The 17,612-nt window shown below is 43.9% G+C and overlaps 1 protein-coding gene across 2 annotated transcripts in view; it reads left to right on the top strand.

Annotated features, from left to right (window-relative positions):
* Window positions 1–17,612, top strand: part of STK10 (serine/threonine kinase 10) — a 91,291-nt gene that overhangs the window by 51,004 nt on the left and 22,675 nt on the right. For both annotated transcript variants that reach the window (XM_072990240.2, XM_072990242.2), the window contains exons 4-9: window positions 1,692–1,841; window positions 6,823–6,895; window positions 8,818–9,012; window positions 11,505–11,586; window positions 13,001–13,135; window positions 15,837–16,427. In XM_072990240.2, coding sequence (XP_072846341.2) covers window positions 1,692–1,841; window positions 6,823–6,895; window positions 8,818–9,012; window positions 11,505–11,586; window positions 13,001–13,135; window positions 15,837–16,427 — 1,226 coding nt within the window. The remainder of the gene's footprint in view (window positions 1–1,691; window positions 1,842–6,822; window positions 6,896–8,817; window positions 9,013–11,504; window positions 11,587–13,000; window positions 13,136–15,836; window positions 16,428–17,612) is intronic.

The raw sequence follows: 17,612 nt of genomic DNA, 5'->3' as shown, positions 1-17,612 counted from the left end.
CGAATTCCAACTGTGCATTTTTTTTATCCCTAGTCAATTTAACTCTCAATCAATGCTAGCTTTTGCAGGCAGCTGTTATGCAGTGGAATTAGGATTTGACTTTATAATAGCAGCTGAATATCTTGGAAATGTGTTTAGGAATAGCTGTTTGGGAAAGGGACATGGTGGCGCTGTGGGTTAAACCGCAGAAGCCTGTGTGCTGCAAGGTCAGAAGACCAGCAGTCGTAAAATCGAATCCATGTGATGGAGTGAGCTCCCGTCGCTTGTCCCAGGTCCTGCCAACCTAGCAGATTGAAAGCATGTAAAAATGCGAGTAGATAAATAAGTACCACCTCAGTGGGAAGGTAACGGTGTTCCGTGTCTAGCCATGCCAGCCACATGACTATGGAAAGTGTCTTCGGACAAACACTGGCTCTATAGCTTGGAAACGGGGATGAGCACCACGCCCTAGAGTCGGACACGACTGGACTAAATGTCAAGGGGAACCTTTAACTTTACCTTTAGGAAAGATATTGAAGATGTAGTTGAGGGAATGGCAGTCTTTTGTCGTCGTCCCCTCCCCCCAGGTGTGCTTAGAATACTTTAAAAATAAATGAAATAAAATAAAATCAACTTTTTCTTGTGGAAGTGAGTGAGAAATTAAATACTGAAACGGGAGCTTTCGCTGATGTTTTGGTTTTCATTATTAGATTTTTCATTCTTGAATGAATGGATGTCCTACTTAACCACTCCTTTGTGGACTGGCCCTTCTTGGCATACAGCCTGGGTCATGCTTGGTTGACCAAGATGCATGACCTATCCATGATGTCTTTTATTCGTGAGCCACAACTGTGGAGAAACTCATTTGGGACTAAAGGGTTAGAGAGAAATGAACAAAGATGGCCTCTTCCTTGTATTCTGCCAGTAAAATTCCTTTAGCAATCTCTAGGTGTTCTAGGACTGTGCAGCTTGCCCAAGGCTACACAGGCTAGGTCTTCTCCCTGCAGATGCAGTGGAGAACAGAACTTCTTACCTGGGCTCTGAAGCCAGGTATTTACAAACCCACCCACCCCCCAAATCCTTCCCAAACTGTAATTTCGTCCTTGGGTGAAAAATCTTTTCCTACTTATAATGCTTTAAGCAGTCTTGAAGTCGGTTCCAATATTTCTTCTGAATCTAGGTCTTTCCTAATCCTGATATTCAGACATGTACATTTTAAACCATTCTTGTCTAGACTGTTGTAAGAGGGAAAATTCTATACGCCAGATTCTGAAAATAATGAAGGAACAGATATTAAAGGTAGCTTTTTAAAGAACAACACGTGAAAGCATTTGTTGATAAAAGTAGTAGTTATTTCTCATAAGGGGAACTAGGAACTATATCCAGATGTTGGTCCCAACTTGAGTAGAACCACTAAATGACTGGGACATGTTAAGCACTTACATAAGTCTTGTTGATTTGGCACATCTGTCGTAACAGATGTGCCAAATCACATTGGCATTAACCACTGGATTTAGCCTGAAACCTATTAATGGATTCTTCCAAAGCATCTACATGGTATCTTGATCCTCTTCAAGTGTATTTTCTATTTGGCAGGTCAAGTGAATAGCAGTTTGTCAGTTGTCATACTGTGTGTAGGTTTCCTAATTCAAGCTCTAAGACAAAGTAAAGCTCCATAGAGGAGCATTTTTTTAATGGTCCCTGTTTTCCAGAGCTGGATCGAGGCTTGACTGAACCGCAGATCCAAGTTGTCTGCCGCCAGATGCTCGAGGCCCTGAACTACCTCCACAGCAAGAAGATTATCCATCGGGACCTGAAGGCAGGCAATGTATTGCTAACCCTGGATGGAGACATCAAACTTGGTAATGGAAAATAGTTTGCTTTTGTATGAGAAATAGCACATGGGTGGGAGACTGAAACTGGTTGACTGGGTAACTGAAAATAGTCGATGCAGCTCGTTTTTAAACTGCGTGAACTACAGTATGCTTTAACCCCATGGATAACTTTTTTAAAAAAATGTGTGCACTAATTCTGTCCAGCCTGCTGATGTACAATAAGAACTTGTTAGATTTTTATTCCTGCTCCCTTTTCCTGAGACATTTAGATCCTGATTGTTCCCTTGCAATGTCTGTGATGGATGAGTTGGTTTGAGGGAGGGGTGTTAGTAGGGGCTTTCTGAAAGTTGGTCAACCAGTTTCATGGCAGAGCAGAGATTTGAACCTTTTCTCAGAAAGGTCACATGTATACTTAATTATGGGCCGTCAAGTAGGAACCAACTTATAGTGACCCTAATAGAGCTTTCGAGGTAATTGAGATAATTAAGGAGTGGTTTAGCTCTCCCAGTGCCAAATGGAGATTTGAACCCTGGCCTCCAGTTTCCTAGTCCATTATTCTGTCCACTAAACCACAATGGATACCTCTGTATATACCTACACAGAAGTAAATCCCACTGCTTTCAATGGGATATAAATCCTAGGTAAGCAAGACTAGGATTGTGGTCTTTGTTCTTTTTTAATGTTGTTGATCAAGGCAAATTGCTGGGAAAATATTAATTGTGAGTACATTTCTTATGATAAGCAACAGAGAAATTGCTTGTCAGATTGACAAAGAGATGCTGGTATGGGGACAGAATACCACTGCACTCCCCCTCCCCTGTCACTTAGGCTAGCATGTAATTTATCTCATAAAAAAAGACTGGATTGACATTGACAGGCTGCTTTTAATCCATGTCATTCAGTGGTCACAAAAAAGGAAATATCTAGACCTTATTGACAAATTGAAAACAAACAGATCATGAAGTCCAGATGGTATCCATCTGAGTTTTTGAAGAATTCAAATGTGAAATTGCTGATCTTCACACAAAAATATGTAACATCTCCCTGACACCAGCCTCCATGCCAGAAGTCTGGAGAGTGGCTAGTCTAACACCAGTTTTTTAAAAAGGACCTGGGGTTGGTGGTGGTGGGGGTTCCCAGAAATTATGAGGCAGTTCATTTACCATCTGTTCTGGGTAAATTGGTGAACATTATTAAAATAAAATTATAAACTGAATTGTAAAAGTGTTCCATGTAGAGTGGCTGTGTTAAGTTTGTTACAGTGAAAACAACAAAGGCTGTTGTTACAGGCAAGTCTTTCTGAAGGTGAATGAACATGACTTCCTCAAAGATAAGTCCACTCTCACTAACCTTTATCATGTCAGAAACTGTCAACAGAACTGATCTACTAGACGTTATTTATTTGGATGTTCTAAAAGTTTTTGAAATCTCTTGCTAAGTTGAGCCATCAAAGGACAAGGGAAGGGGTCTTATGGGTCAACAACTTGTTAAAGCACATGGAACAGAGAGCAGGAATAAACTGATTTTACTGTGATCGTCTCCCATGGACCTGTATTGGGACCAGCATTCCTTCTAAGCTGTGCCAGCACCGAATGGAAGCCCCACCTCACGCACTGAAAGTTCCACTCACAACCAGAACCAAACAAGCGGCAACATGAACTGTGGGTGCAGGGCATCAGTACAGCTCTACACAACCGCACATCTTGGAGGGAACCTTGATTTGGGACCGAAGTTTTATATACTGTATTAGTATTTGGCTCCAGAGCCAGAGGTTGGGAGTTCGATTCCCCACTGTGCCTCTTTGACAGGAACTGAGCTTAGTGATCCATAGGGTCCGTTCCAGCTCTGCAGTTCTAAGATGATGATGACTGCAAAATATCAAGCGCTAGGAATATATTGGGAGGTGGTCAAGTTTGATTATGATACCCAAGTATTTAAGATGTAACAAAGCCCCAAGCAGCTTAGTGAAGACCCCCCCCCTCCCAAAAAAAGTGAAAAATTGGGTGTTTGGGATCCAGGGGTAGAATCCTGGTTTAGCAAAAATGCTGGTGGGTCCCGAGACAATGGAAAGAGATGTGGAATGTGAAAAAGGTAAAGTGATGATTGTAAGGAAAAGCTTCTCTGCCTTTAGAGTCCACATTTATGATGAAATACAGTAAAGGGTAAGGGGTTGAATAGGAAAGAAACCCATTACCTGCCCCTAACCACCGAGTATCTGAAATCACTGTGCAGCCAGTCGTGTTTGCATATTTTCCGTGCTTGCCGCTGCTTTTGCCTCCTTTCAAGAGTGTCCAAGCAATTTATGTGTGTGTGGTTAGCTCTGTGTGGGGTCAGCGAAGCTTGAGGTCAGCTCCCTTACGTCATTTTATGAACTTTTGTGGAATGTAATGTCTGCTACTATGATAAAAGTGCAAACCCCCCCCAGCTTGTTTTTCTGTTCCTGCTTCCTGATGCCCAAATGAAAAGGACTGCCTTCATCCCTCTGATAGAACCCCTTTGTCTGAAGGCCACCTTTCTTCCACACTCCTACATAAATTGCCAGGGTGGGCGCTGTGTGCTCCATTGTCCTATTGTGACATTTGTGCTCTCCACTCTTAACTCCTGGAAGTGGCTCTTTGTGGAGATGGATGCTTTTGTAATGAGCAATTTCAGAGATCTTTTGTGAAGCAGATACAGTGCTGCTTAACTCTGGAGATCAGTGTAAATCTTTCTTGGACAGAGTAATTGTTGGGTTGCACATGAGCTATTTTGTTTTTGGTTTTGATATTCCTTCTTAATCTGTCTCCCCATATTTTGTTTTATCTATGTGTTTATATTTCCACCTTCCCCCCAGTGACATCAGGGCAGTATACATGGCTCTCCTCTTTTGTCCACAACAACCCTCTGAGATTGATTAGACTTCAGAGTACATGTAACTGAGCCAAGGTCATCCATGAGTTCAGTGGCTGAAGGGAGATTTGCACCCAACTTTCCCAAATCTTAGTCCACCTTTCCTCCATTGTACTATCACCTTGCATTACCCTTCAGCTTTCTATCTTTCCATAGCCAATGCCCATTCCAAGCAGAGGTATAGTGGCAGATTTTGAAGTCTTAGCACTCATGAGAGGTCTCCATAGTCATGCCTCACGGTGAGAATCCAAAAATGCCAGCTGATGTGTTAATCTATAGCAACAGACCAGTTCTGACAGCTTTGATTTCTACCAGAAACAGGTCTTTCACAAAGCTAATGAGATTCAGCTTCCCATTTGAGACCAAGCCAACCCCAAATACATTCAGAACAGCTCCCACTTCCACATAGTTACAAGAAAATCTAACTGCCTCTCCAGCTATGGGATGTGTTACAGTTGGGTTTATGTCATGATATGTCCCTCCTAATCAAAATGTTCTGGCAAGCCCTATTTCTTCACTACAACACTGGTTCTACTGCGTTTGATAATAGCACCCAGCACAATGAACATCTCCGGAACTGGAGTAGCTTGCCAAGAGTCCTAAATGACGCTGTTTGAGGAAGACACTTGCCCCTTGTTGACCAATAATAATGAAATTAGGATTAAGGAGATTGGCCAAGTTAGAGATGGTAGGTGCAGGAATTTAAGTATATACTGGAAGAGAGAGTGGTGAACTCAGCATTCTTCTTATTGCTCTACATGGGATTGTGTATAAATCAACACATACCATTCTCTTTGAGTCCTGGCAGGAACTGACATATTTTCTGTGAGAACTGGAGAGAGTGTAGTTTGTTGGGGGATGCGAAAGGGAGGAAGCTGACATTTCCGGCTTTACATCACTTTTGCAGAGGACATTTTTTGGAAGTGTGTTAGGGGGGACCCCTTGCGTGAAATGGAAGTGCAAGCAACAGCAGGAAGTGCTGAAAAAGACAAACAAGGGTGTGCTGGGATTTTGCTGAGGCTTGTGTTACTGTAATAGAAACAGAGACAGAAGGGCTTCATTCTGGTTCCCTTCTTATGGTGGCACAGAGAAATAAAATGCACAATTTTAGCTTGATAAGTCAAGCAAAAGTCTTTGAGTCTTGTACATTTAAGGTGACTGCCTTTGACGAGTGTATAAAAACTTCAGCTGGTTCAAAATGATGCAGCCAGACTGCTGATTATAGGGAGCATGTAACTCCCTTATTAGAACAGCTTCACTGGCTGCAAGTCTTTTCAGGCAGGCTTTTAAGCAATACGTGTGGGTTTAGATGTTTTTAAATATTTTTAAAAGGTTTATAAAATTGTTTTTAATCTTGATCAATGTCTAATTGTTTTTTAATATATCATTTTGTATGGTATTTTTAAATTGTCATTATTGTATGATTTTAATTGTTGTGAGCTGCCTTGGGTACCCTATGGGGAGAAAGGGAGCAGATTAATCAGCTGTCAAATAATGAACGTCTTCTGCATTGCTTAGAACTCCCAGCTTGTCAGCATCATATTCTCATTTGCATCTTTTGATGTTCAGGGGGCACCTGCAGTCCAGGGTTGATCCTGTGGCCTTCCAGATGTTTTTGTGATGTAATTCTCATGAACCCCATGCAGCATGGGCAGCAGTCAGGGGTAGCAGGAGATGAAGTGCAACAATCACCTGAGGGCCACAGGTTGCCAACCCTGGCTGAGAATAACACCGGTCCCTTCGATTTTGCCACTTGTTTTGAGAGAGTGTCTTGAAGTGGTGATGAGGTGGGGGACACTTTTTGCCTTTTCAGCTCCCCAGCCAGAATCCTCGTTCTTAGCTATAGTGGAAGAATGCAGACACCATAGCTTTTGAAGGCTAATGGCCTCAAGTTAAGAAATTACCATACGTATTATTTGTTGTTCATTCAGTTCTGCAACTCATTATGCATCAGATGGTTTCTTCAGTGATTTCTTAACTTGAGACAGTTGGCCTCCAAAAGTTACACTGTTGGTGTGAAGCTGGGGTAACTGCACAACAGCGTTCTGGCTTTTGTGTTAGAAAACAACCCCTTACTAATTTGCTTAGAATGTGTAATGTGATTTAAACTCTTTTTCAGCTGATTTTGGAGTGTCTGCCAAAAACATGAGGACGTTACAAAGACGAGATTCTTTCATCGGCACACCATATTGGTGAGTGAATGAATTATGAATAGACATGGGGATGAATTAAAAAATGGATTGCGATATTCATCAGAAATCGTTGATTCATTAAATATTTATCCCTTCATATTCGTGGGTTCCAGAGACCCCGATGAAATAGAAGGGATGGATATTTCCCCATTTGTATTCATCCCCCATATGAAGAGAGGGAAGAGTAGCCTTCCCTCTCTTCCTATGGCTTTCCCATTCTGCATATCGGCCTGCTAATCATCTGATCAGCAAGCTGATAGGCACCCACCCACCCCCACAGCCTGTCCTCCACCCCTTCCTCTCTCTACTTTAGTGGCCGCCCCACCACCACCATCGCCCCCTGCCGATGTCCCTGCCGATACCTCCTCACTGTAATCGCCGCCGATACCGCCTCCAGCTGCAGCTGGTTTCCACAGCTGCAGCTTGTAGAAAGGGATACTGGCTGCCCTTTGGAAAGATGCAGTTTCATTTAACGTAGAGAAGCTGCAGCTCCCATCTTTGCAAAGGGCAGCTTGGATTTCGTTAAGGCAGACTAAGGGAATCGAAACTGCCCTTTGCAAAGATGGCAGCTGCAGCTTCCCTACCCTAAATGAAGCCGCAGCCACCATCTTTGCAAAGGGCAGCCAGTGTCCTTTACTGCAGTCCATGGTTGCAGAAGCCAGCTGGAGTGATTACATTGGGGGTGCATTGGCGGGGGTGCATCGGCGGGGGCAGCATGTTTATATCGACAAATATTCGTGCTTCATGTGTTCACGGGGGGGAGCTTTGTGCTTCATCAGCTTTTGACGAATCACGAAGCAGGACGACTTGCCAAAATGGTGAGTTGTCCCCATCTCTAATTATGACATACTTGCACAGGCCACGATCAAATATGGATAGATGTATACAAGACCCATAGGTGGAATAGGATACTGATGAAATCTGGTCATAGTTTCCCCTCCTCCCTCCGTCCCGCCCTTTGCTGTTTGGTGAAATGACCATTTGAAGCAGTTCCAAGTATATGAAAGCAACAATTCACTCCAGGAATTTAATCTTTCAGTCAACCACTTTGCAGAGGAGGGATACGATCAGTGAACACATTGATTTGCTTTCTAAAGCAGCATCCAGGCTAGATGTCATTGTCCTGCTGGTTTTCTGTTCTCCGGGCCAAATAAGAATGGAGGAATGAACGTGCGTGGAGGGGAGAAAACTGTCCAAAGACAGTTAACTATTTTCTCCTTCCATTCATTGCAATGGGAGAATTACACATATGCAAACATATGTCTTTGCTTTTTAATTATTATTTCTTTGTTACATTTATATTCCAAGGACCTCAGGGCAGTGTCCATGGCCCTCTTCCCTATGCTTGTCCTCACAACAACATTGGGAGGTACAGGTTAGGCTCAATGGTCAAAAGTCACTGAGTGAGATTTATGATTGAGTGAGGATTTATAAACCAGATCTCCCCAGTCCTAGACCTGCTGTTTAGGAAGTTGCATTTCGTGGAAGCATACATTCTGTTTAGCTTCCTCGCAGCAGCTCTCTTAGGCACAAGATGCAATTCTTTCATTAGCTCTTCCTGGAATTCCCTGGTTCTTGGACGTCTCCCATCCAAGTTCTAACCAGTCTCATCCTCCTTATCGTCCTAACTCAGATGAGGGTGTGTGCGTTCTGTGTGTTCTGAGTGGGCCTGGCAGACTATACTCAAAGGTTCAACTTTGGCCGGTTAACATTAAGAACGAAAGGAAAGTTTGTTCCTACTTTATTGAGAACCAAGCTGGAATACCGTATGTGGGGTTTGTGATCAGGTCTACGCTAATGACTGGTTGAATTAGCAATGGAGTAGAAATGTGGGTTGTTTGTGAAACACAGTTGGTAGTAACGTATTTGGGTCAGGACTCACACTTCTTTGCTCTTGTTCGTTGTGTTTTGTTTTATTTTAGGATGGCTCCTGAAGTGGTGATGTGTGAGACCATGAAAGACACCCCCTATGATTACAAGGCTGATATCTGGTCCTTGGGCATAACACTGATAGAAATGGCCCAAATAGAGCCCCCTCATCATGAACTCAATCCTATGAGAGTCCTGCTGAAAATAGCGAAATCGGACCCACCCACTCTTAGCAATCCCTCCAAATGGTGAGAAGATTTTTTTTTTTTACGGGTGTGTACTTGTGAATATATATAAAGTCAGGAATTATGTGGATCCATCACTCACCTGCTTCCCTTTGGTTGCCCAGTATAGGCTGCAAATGGGGTTTTTGCTAAGTTATTCAACGTTGCCTTCTATGACAAAATAGAATAAAGACATAAGAAGCTTTAAAACAGGAATGGAAAAAAACCTGTGGCCCTGAAGATGTTGTGGAGTTCTAATACCCATCAACCTAGTCAGCAAAGCCCATTGTTCAGGATGATGGGGACTGGACTGCAGTGACATGGCAGGGAGAGCACAGGTTCCTCACCTTTGTTATAAAATGTTGCCACTCCTGGGTGGAAACTACTTGATGGGAATGTTCTGCAGAAGGGCAGTGGGGAGAGGATACCTAGAGGAGTAATGGGAGTCTCTATCCAGCAAAATCTGAAGAGAACTGCAATGGAGAAGCCTGGTTTGCTGGATCAAGACTGCAACAGTGGCTCCTTTTACTGAATCCTTGCTGTGTATGTACATATCCCTGCCACTCTTCCATAAAGTCCACAGAGTAACAAGGTGTTTACTTGGATAAAATATTTTCCTAGCCCAGCCAACCTCAGTGCTTTTGGGCAGAGTGTAGGGAAATAATCCAGGGTGTACCATCTTGAACTCTAGAGCAGTGGTTCTCAAGCATGGGTCATGCTACAACTCCCAGAAATCCTAGCCAGCACAGGTGGTGATGAAGGCTTCTGGGAACTGTAATCCAAGAACATCTGGGTACCCAAACTTGATAGATACAAACTTGAATACAAATACTACTTAACATCAGTACAATTGGCCAAGTATTCTTCATATGGTCGAGTTTTCTGCCCAGACTACCAATAGCCTGCAGAATTTTCTGCAACAGTGCCTCCAGGATGTACTTCTTCAAGGTGACTGCTTCTAACAAGTCCTCAGCAGATCAGCAATTGATGGATCTAGTACCTATTTCCTTGTGCTTTATCACAGTTGTTAGCTTTTTACTTTCTTTTTGGTGAGATCAAAGAAAGGAAAACCTTTGCATGTGCTTGCTTCTCCTTAAAAAATCACTTAAACTTAAGTGTCCCCCTTTTCCTACAGGATTACCAATGTTTTGGAACAGAAAGTGGAAAATGGTCTTCCATTTCTTACTCATCATCCATTCCCATCATCCTCTTTGCAGTAATATTGGCTTTTCTCAAGCTGTCAAAATGTAATAGGCTGACACTGGGAGAAATAGTATCACACATTTCTAACAGGTGCAACATCTGTATCGAACATAGGTATCCAATGGGAAGGTTGATAGCTCAGTGGAGGAACATACTCATGGCATACCCCTGACCTCACCAGTTAAATGAATCTAGAAACAAGTGATAGGGAAGACGTTCTGCTTTTGGGGCCCTTGGGAAGCCATTGCCAATCCTAATAGAGATACGTGGCTCAAGTACACTGGTAGTCAGACACGTGATTGGCATTGCTAGCCCAGCAGATATATGGGAAGTAGAACTTCCAGAATCCCTGTCCATGAGTTGTGGTTAATGGAAATTGTAGGTGGGGGTGCACCTTCCCCAAAAGGCAGGAGGGCCATAGTTTCCTGCTTTATTCTAGCAGAAGGAATTTTCCTGTGGCCCTAACAGGCGTCTCAGAGTTGTTCAGTTGTTTTGGGTATCTGGTGGTTAGCTGTAGAGATTGTGCTCATCCAGCTGGCACATTTCCAATCTGGACGGCCTATTCTTTCCCCTTTTCAGAGAGTATTTTTTGTATGCGGACCCTGCCCATCTAGCTACAATTCTCCTTTGTCCAGAGAGAAATGAACAGGAGGAAGGCAATTTGCTCATTTCTCCCCTCCCCACCGATCTGTTCTATGCAGACAAGACAGCATGCTATTTGTTGCTGAAAAATCACAGGGCGGCAGAGTGTCTAGGGGTAAAAGTGCTGGTGATACCTTTTCAGTGACAGCAGTATGTAGAAACTGCTGGTCAGTGGTTTTAGTCTACCGTTACATGGAAACCAGCATTGATAAAGAGGTACAGCAGAGTGGGTGGGGGCAGGGGGAGCAGTAATCACTTGCCTTGCAGAAGGCTTTGTATTAACACAAGCTCAAGCTTAACCATTGTCCTCATGTGAGCTTGCGAACTTTGGGGCTTTGGCATGTATTGGGAATAAAGTGACAGCATGTCGCTTGTTTCTGAACAGCTGTGTGCTCTTGAGCTTATAAAGAAGTGTGAAATCTGTAACTAGGCTGCATTTTTAGGAACTCAGAGGTTGTTGTTGTTGTTTTAAATTAGAGTCAGATTGTGTCTGATTCATCTCGGTAGGTCTTCCTTTCAACCCATAGGTACAGATCATTATGTTTGATCATGATGTTAGAGTTATAAGGGATGTGCTTTACGAGATGGATGTAACAATGTTCCTTCTCCTCATGTTCTTGATAGCAGCCTCTTGTAGTGATGTTTAAAAATGATTACCCTTGTTTTTGAAGGTCTCTAGAATTTAGGGACTTCCTGAAGACTGCCCTTGACAAGAACCCTGAGACGCGGCCCAGTGCAGCTCAGTTACTGGAGGTAAGTAAGAATGACCCCAGTTCATAAGGGGCCTGATGCTCTGTGAGGATGTGGAGGCCCTCCCCAGACGGTTGCCCGGAGGACAGACACATCTGGTTTTGGGTGGTTAACATGTAGAAGGCTTGGGCTTCACTGCTACACGTATGGTTCCTAAGGGGAAAAAGAGCTTCACCAGGCCCTAGAACGGGATATAAATGTATCAGTTTGACTAGCTTCTTGGGGATAGGATTCTCCAGCGCACAACACTCTAAAGTGAGATGAGAGCCATTGCAACATCTATTTTTCCTACTTCTGGTTGCTTTTATTTTTCCCACTCACCCCCTTTCCCCCCTTGTCTATAGCAGGAAAAAGGTGTGTGTGTGGTTTTCTCCCCTTTTGCATTTTTAAGGCAAAGTTGGCAACTACAATTCTTAGTAACCTCACAATGTTTTAAAATTCTCCTGGGCTGTCTTCGGTGGTTGCAGAGTGTTCATGTTTTCGTTGAAACCGCTGTCCTTATCTGTTGTACTGTGATCCTTTGGCCTCTGATAAACTTATATTATAAAAGGAAAGCAGGATTTCTGTCTATACAGTGGCTTCTATGTGTTACATAGAATAGTCAGTGTTGTCAACCCTGAACAGACTAGCACCTCTCAAGTTTAGGACCCATTCACATGTGCTTAACAGTTTGATCTTTTCCAGAAAGAATGTGCCAGGTGCAATAAAATGTGACCCTTCCCTTCCATGCATGGGCCTGATTGTTTTTCTCCTTTAAAAAAGGAGAAGAAATTACATATGAAATAGCTGCATTGACCATTAACAAGGCAAAATGTGTGCTCAGGATTTTATGTGGTACAACATTTCCTTTGCATGTGGGACATAAAACACTAACTTCAGCTACTCTGGTCCCTCTGTGGCCTTCCCTACTGACCAGATTAGGATTTAAAAGCCATTTAATTTCAGCTGCTTGTGGGAATAGTGTTCTTGTACAAACAATTTAGTAAGGCTTGGGTGTGTTTGGATCTCCGTTATAGCAACTTTCTTGGTCAAGAATACCAGATGGAGGGCCCGTGGACTGGACTCAATCTATCAAGACACATTTTGTCTGATGCACACCAGTGCTCCCCAATTTTCTTGGGTCTGATGAGTTAAGGAAGTTGCTGGAAGTGATCCCTGTGCAATCCCAAAGTCCCTCTTGATCTGCCATGCTCTTGCATTGCAGGGCTGCTCATTCTACTATGACAACGGTCCTCAACCTTGGATAAGGTTGTTCTTAGACTGCACTTCCCAGACTTCACGACCAGCTGTGCTGGCTATTTTGTTTCAAAGGATGTTTTTTATCTTTCTCTTTGTGCTTTGAGAGCCCTCATGAGCTAAGAAGCAGTAAATGGATACTTCCAGTAAATAATTGTAACTTCTTGATTTTTTTTCAAAGCATTCCTTTGTCAGCAAGGTCACTAGTAACAGAGCCCTGCGAGAGCTTGTGGCAGAGGCAAAGGCTGAAGTGATGGAGGAAATTGAAGACAATAGAGAGGAAGCCGATGAGGATGACTCACCAGATTCTGCATCTGTAAGTTTCATTAGCCCTGGCTTTGTTGTATTAAGGAAACGTTTCTTTAAAGATCTAAGGACAAGGCACAAAGCCACACACATACTATTTGTATATAGGCACACATGCCAGCAATGGTTCAAGCTTTCACAAAGGAAGCTAGTTAAATGCAAACTGATGGCCATCTTTCAGGTATCTGCCCTCTGTGGTGGGCGGAGAGCTCAGTTGTTGGTGTTATGCAGGTAGAGAGGAGAAAAGGGTCCTTCAGGAGGGAGAGGGTGGTGGTCACTCTGCAGCCAAGAATGCTGGAAAGAAAGCCAGCCCTCCCTTTCCTCTGGTAAAGTAGTCTTTGGAGCTACGGGTGTCTGTCTATAGGTATGTTACACTTGCTGCTTGGCCAAAAGCAGCTCCCAAGGTGGGGATAGAAGCACTGGCTGTTTTGCAATGAAGAAAGTGCCCTTAGGGGGCCCATTGAGGGCTGAAATGGTGATCTTCTCCCCTGTATTCTCCAGGGTCCTGTCCAGCTTGCCTGGGCCAGATAGAAGCACAAGATGCTGTTGGAAGGGTTATAGATAAAAGAGAACCAACAGGCAAGATTAAATCTGTCACTGATAGAGCAGTGGGATTTGCAGACTAAAAGATGTCTGTTCTTAACAAGGCAAAGATTTGAGAAGAGGAATGAGGGGCTCTGCAGGTTTTGTGCTGTCCAAGAAATTTTGTTTGGAGCAAGGAATGAAAACCTTATTGTAAGGATTGTCATCTGTGGGCTAGCTCAGCTGTACAAAAGAGATGGGAGGGTTGCCTCCTCCTCCTTTCTTTCTGTCATCTAGAATTTAGCCTGGAGGAGGGCAGGCAACATTTCATGGGGGCTAGTTGAAAAGTGCCTTTCAGCAAAGATTAAATGGAAAACAAGGCCCAAAAGCTTGCATTGGCTCAGATGTCTTAGAAATGCTGCAGTCATAGGGTCAGACAGAGTGAGGGGCACCCTTGTGCCCTAGACTGCTGTTCCTCTGAATCCTGCAGTCCTCTCTTGATCATGGGGAGGAGGTAAGGAATGACTCCAACTCTGCCACCCTGTTAAGAAGTTGCATTTGGGCAATTTAGGAGCTTTGTCTTACTCGATCCTTTTTGGTGATACATAGTGCAAGGACAGAAACTCCTGATCCAGAACAGATTCCTTGCACTTAACTTTGAGTTGTACAGTGTTGAGGGGGTCAGATGTAGCTGCTTGTTGTGTCCTGAAAATAATGTATACTTTTACCCTAAGAATTCTAGTAGTTGGGAGCTAGGGTTTCACTGTGCTTCACAACAGTGTGGTAGATCGTGATTTGATTATAAGCCAGGAATTTGAAAGATTCTGGTTGATAACTTGTTCCAACTACAAAGCTCCTTGACTGAAGTCTGGGCAGCTGCTATATCCCTACCTTTCAGGGCTGTTGTGAGGATTAACTGGGTTGATAGCAAAAAAAATAACCCGGTACACCATCCTGAGCTCGGATGAAAAGCTGAAGAAACATGTCATGAATAAATATATTCAGCTTATTCCCCCTGTCTGATGAACAAGGCCAAGATAAATAATGCAAAATAAATTTTAATGGAGGACAGGAGTAGAAGAATCTCTTCCCCCCAGAAGGCAATCGTTGAACCTAGTGGGCCAGGGGCAAATCCAGCAAGAGGCTGTGAGAGAGTTTAGCAGTGCTTGTATAAAAGCAAGCTGAAGCATGGCCTTCCGAAGGAGCCTTGCCAGAGAGCTGTCAGGACTCCACTGACCTAAAACAGAAGGTCTAACTCCTACAAGCAGAGAATGTTCTGTCTCTTGAAAGGGCCATTTGTAACCAGGCAGGTCCTGTAACTATTGTGTTGGGTTTTTGAAGTGAAAAAGCTTTGTGGGCCAGCCACCCTGATTCTCATGAGATCACCAAGAGGGAAAGATACTCAGATATGTGGGCAACATTTTATAGAGTGTTCAGTCCTCTTGATTCTCATTGTCCAAAATCCTATTCCATTTTTTTCTGGATGCTTAATGAGATGGGTTTTCCATATTCCAGGCAGTCTATCGGGCACCTGGGTGCACAACTGAGCATCCCTTCCTTTGTACTAACTGGAAAGACCAGCTGTGAAGTGGACAGGCCAGGAAACAGATCAGATCCCTTGTGTGATTGCCCTTATGTGATCATGTTGGGGAACAGGATCTGGCCATAAGGTTTATAGATACCATCCATGGAATAGTTGCACTGTACTTATATAGGTGGCAGAAAACCCAGTAGGGAAAAGTCCTGTTTTCCTGACAGATGACCAAACTATTCCAAAATGTCAGTGGGTTCCTTAACACAACAAGTATTCACATGTGGTGGTCTGTTCCATTGAAGTATAAACCTTGGGAACCTCACCCAGCCCGAGGGCAGAATTTAGTTTCAGAAATGTTCTCGAGACCCAAAATATTAGCATAATTTAATGTAAAAGTGCTGGCACTCACTGAGCTTTAGAAGAGCTGTTTTGACTATTAAAAATTCCAGGGTAGGGTGGAGGTTGTACATAAGCTGGGAAATGACTGAATAGCAGTGTTAATGGGGGACCCCAGGAGTACATTGAAAGCCAAGGGCCTGAGATTTCCCACTCCTATTTTAAATGAGTTTCTTTCCTTATGCTGAGTAGTCCAACTCTAAAAAAACTGTACACCAAATTTCATGAACTTCCTCTCTCCCCCTTTCTGTTTACTCAGCATCATGACATTCACAAGAGGGACTCTTCTGTTGCAAGCCAACTAAGTTTGGAAGGAGAGAAGTCTCCACAAAGCCCCTTGTCACTTGTGGCCAATGGACCCGTGTTGCCTTTAGGGCAGGCCAAAGAAATCACAAATGGGCAGGGTGACAAGCTTTCTGACAAAGGGATTAGGGATGAAGAAAAACTGGCAAAAACCTGCAATAGTTCAAACTTCCCTGAGTCAAAGGATTGCGTAGGTCTATCAAGCACCAGAGGACATTTGGGTGAGAGCCCTCAGTTGCTATCACCCAATGGAACCATAAACACTCGAGAGAGCAAAGACCTGAACCTCCACCCAAATAAAGATGTGGAACCAGCAAGCAGAGACGATTCTAACATGGAGAGCTGGCCAGTGAGCAGCCTCCTTGAAACACCTACGGAAGAAAAATTGCCCAATGGGAGCCTGAGCTCTTCCTCTCCCTTTGAAAATGACAGCTCAAAGAGAGACTCGGATTCTGGTAGCACCTCTGCTTCGGAGAGCATAGACCTCAATATCTCCTCGCCTGCTGACCTGTCCCTGAACAGAGGCAGCGGGTCCATCTCCTTAAAGGTAAGAAGTGTGGAGTCCAATACTGGGATTTGCTTGTCGCAGAAACTACGATTAGTATTTACACCATTGCAGTAAAATGAGGACAGTGTGTTTGCTGTGGATTAGCTGCAAACAGGCGCAACCCCACTTGTAACACATAGCCAAACTCCAGCACTTTTTTCTTTGTTTTCATCTTGCATGCTGTGGTATGGATGGGTGTGCACACTGTTGCCATGGGGCTGGACATGACGTCCCATGACAGGAACACTATGCTCATCTCCCAGCTTTGCTTTTTAATTATAATTTTTTAAATGTTTAATGTTTATGCACATCTTCAGACATGCAGTTTCTTAAAAAGGAATCAGTCCTCTACAGAGAGGCACAAGGGGTGGGGAAATCAAAGATATAACCGTGATTGAGGTAAACATAAAAAGAGGTGGCAAATGACTTGTTGAGGGAGGCCGATGGGGGCAATATGTCCTTGTTGGTCATCCTTGATATCTCAGCTGCCTTTGATACTGTCAACCATGGTATCCTCCTGGGGAGGCTCTCCGAATTGGGAATTGGTGGCCTGGCATTTGCCTGGATCCATTCCGTCTTGGAGGACCGTCCCCAGAGAATACAGCTTGGGGAGAGTGTCTTGGCCCCGTGGAGCCTCAACTGTGGGGTTCCGCAGGGGTCGATTATCTCCCCAATGCTGTTTAACGTCTATATGAGGCCACTGGGTTAGGTCATCAGGGAGTGTGGGGCATCGTGCCATCAGTACGCTGATGACACACAGCTCTACATCTCCTTTTCACCTACTTCAGTGGATGCCGTCCTGTCCCTTCAGCACTGCCTGGAGACTGTACTGGAATGGATGCAGCTGAACGTGTTGAGGCTGAACCCGGACAAGACGGAGGTCTTGAGGGTGGGTGGCCCTTCCATTAGTGGTTTACGTGACTTCCTTTCTTTTGGGGGATGACCCTTACCACAAAGAGTGAGGTCTGCAGCTTGGGGATACATCTGGACCCGGCACTTACCATGGAAAACCAGGTGGCGTCCATGGTCCATTCTGCCTATTTTCATTGATGGTGGATTGCTCAGCTGTGACCATATCTTCATGGGGAGGGGCTCTCTACTCTAGTTCACACGCTCGTAATCTTGAGATTAGACCATTGTAATGCACTCTACGTGGGGCTGCCTTTGAGGTTGATGCGGAAACTT

Source organism: Pogona vitticeps, chromosome 2 (genome assembly GCF_051106095.1).
Source record: "Pogona vitticeps strain Pit_001003342236 chromosome 2, PviZW2.1, whole genome shotgun sequence".
Taxonomy (NCBI): Eukaryota; Metazoa; Chordata; class Lepidosauria; order Squamata; family Agamidae; genus Pogona; species Pogona vitticeps.
Note: the sequence above shows the minus strand (reverse complement) of the source record. Positions and strands in the feature narration are given on the sequence as shown.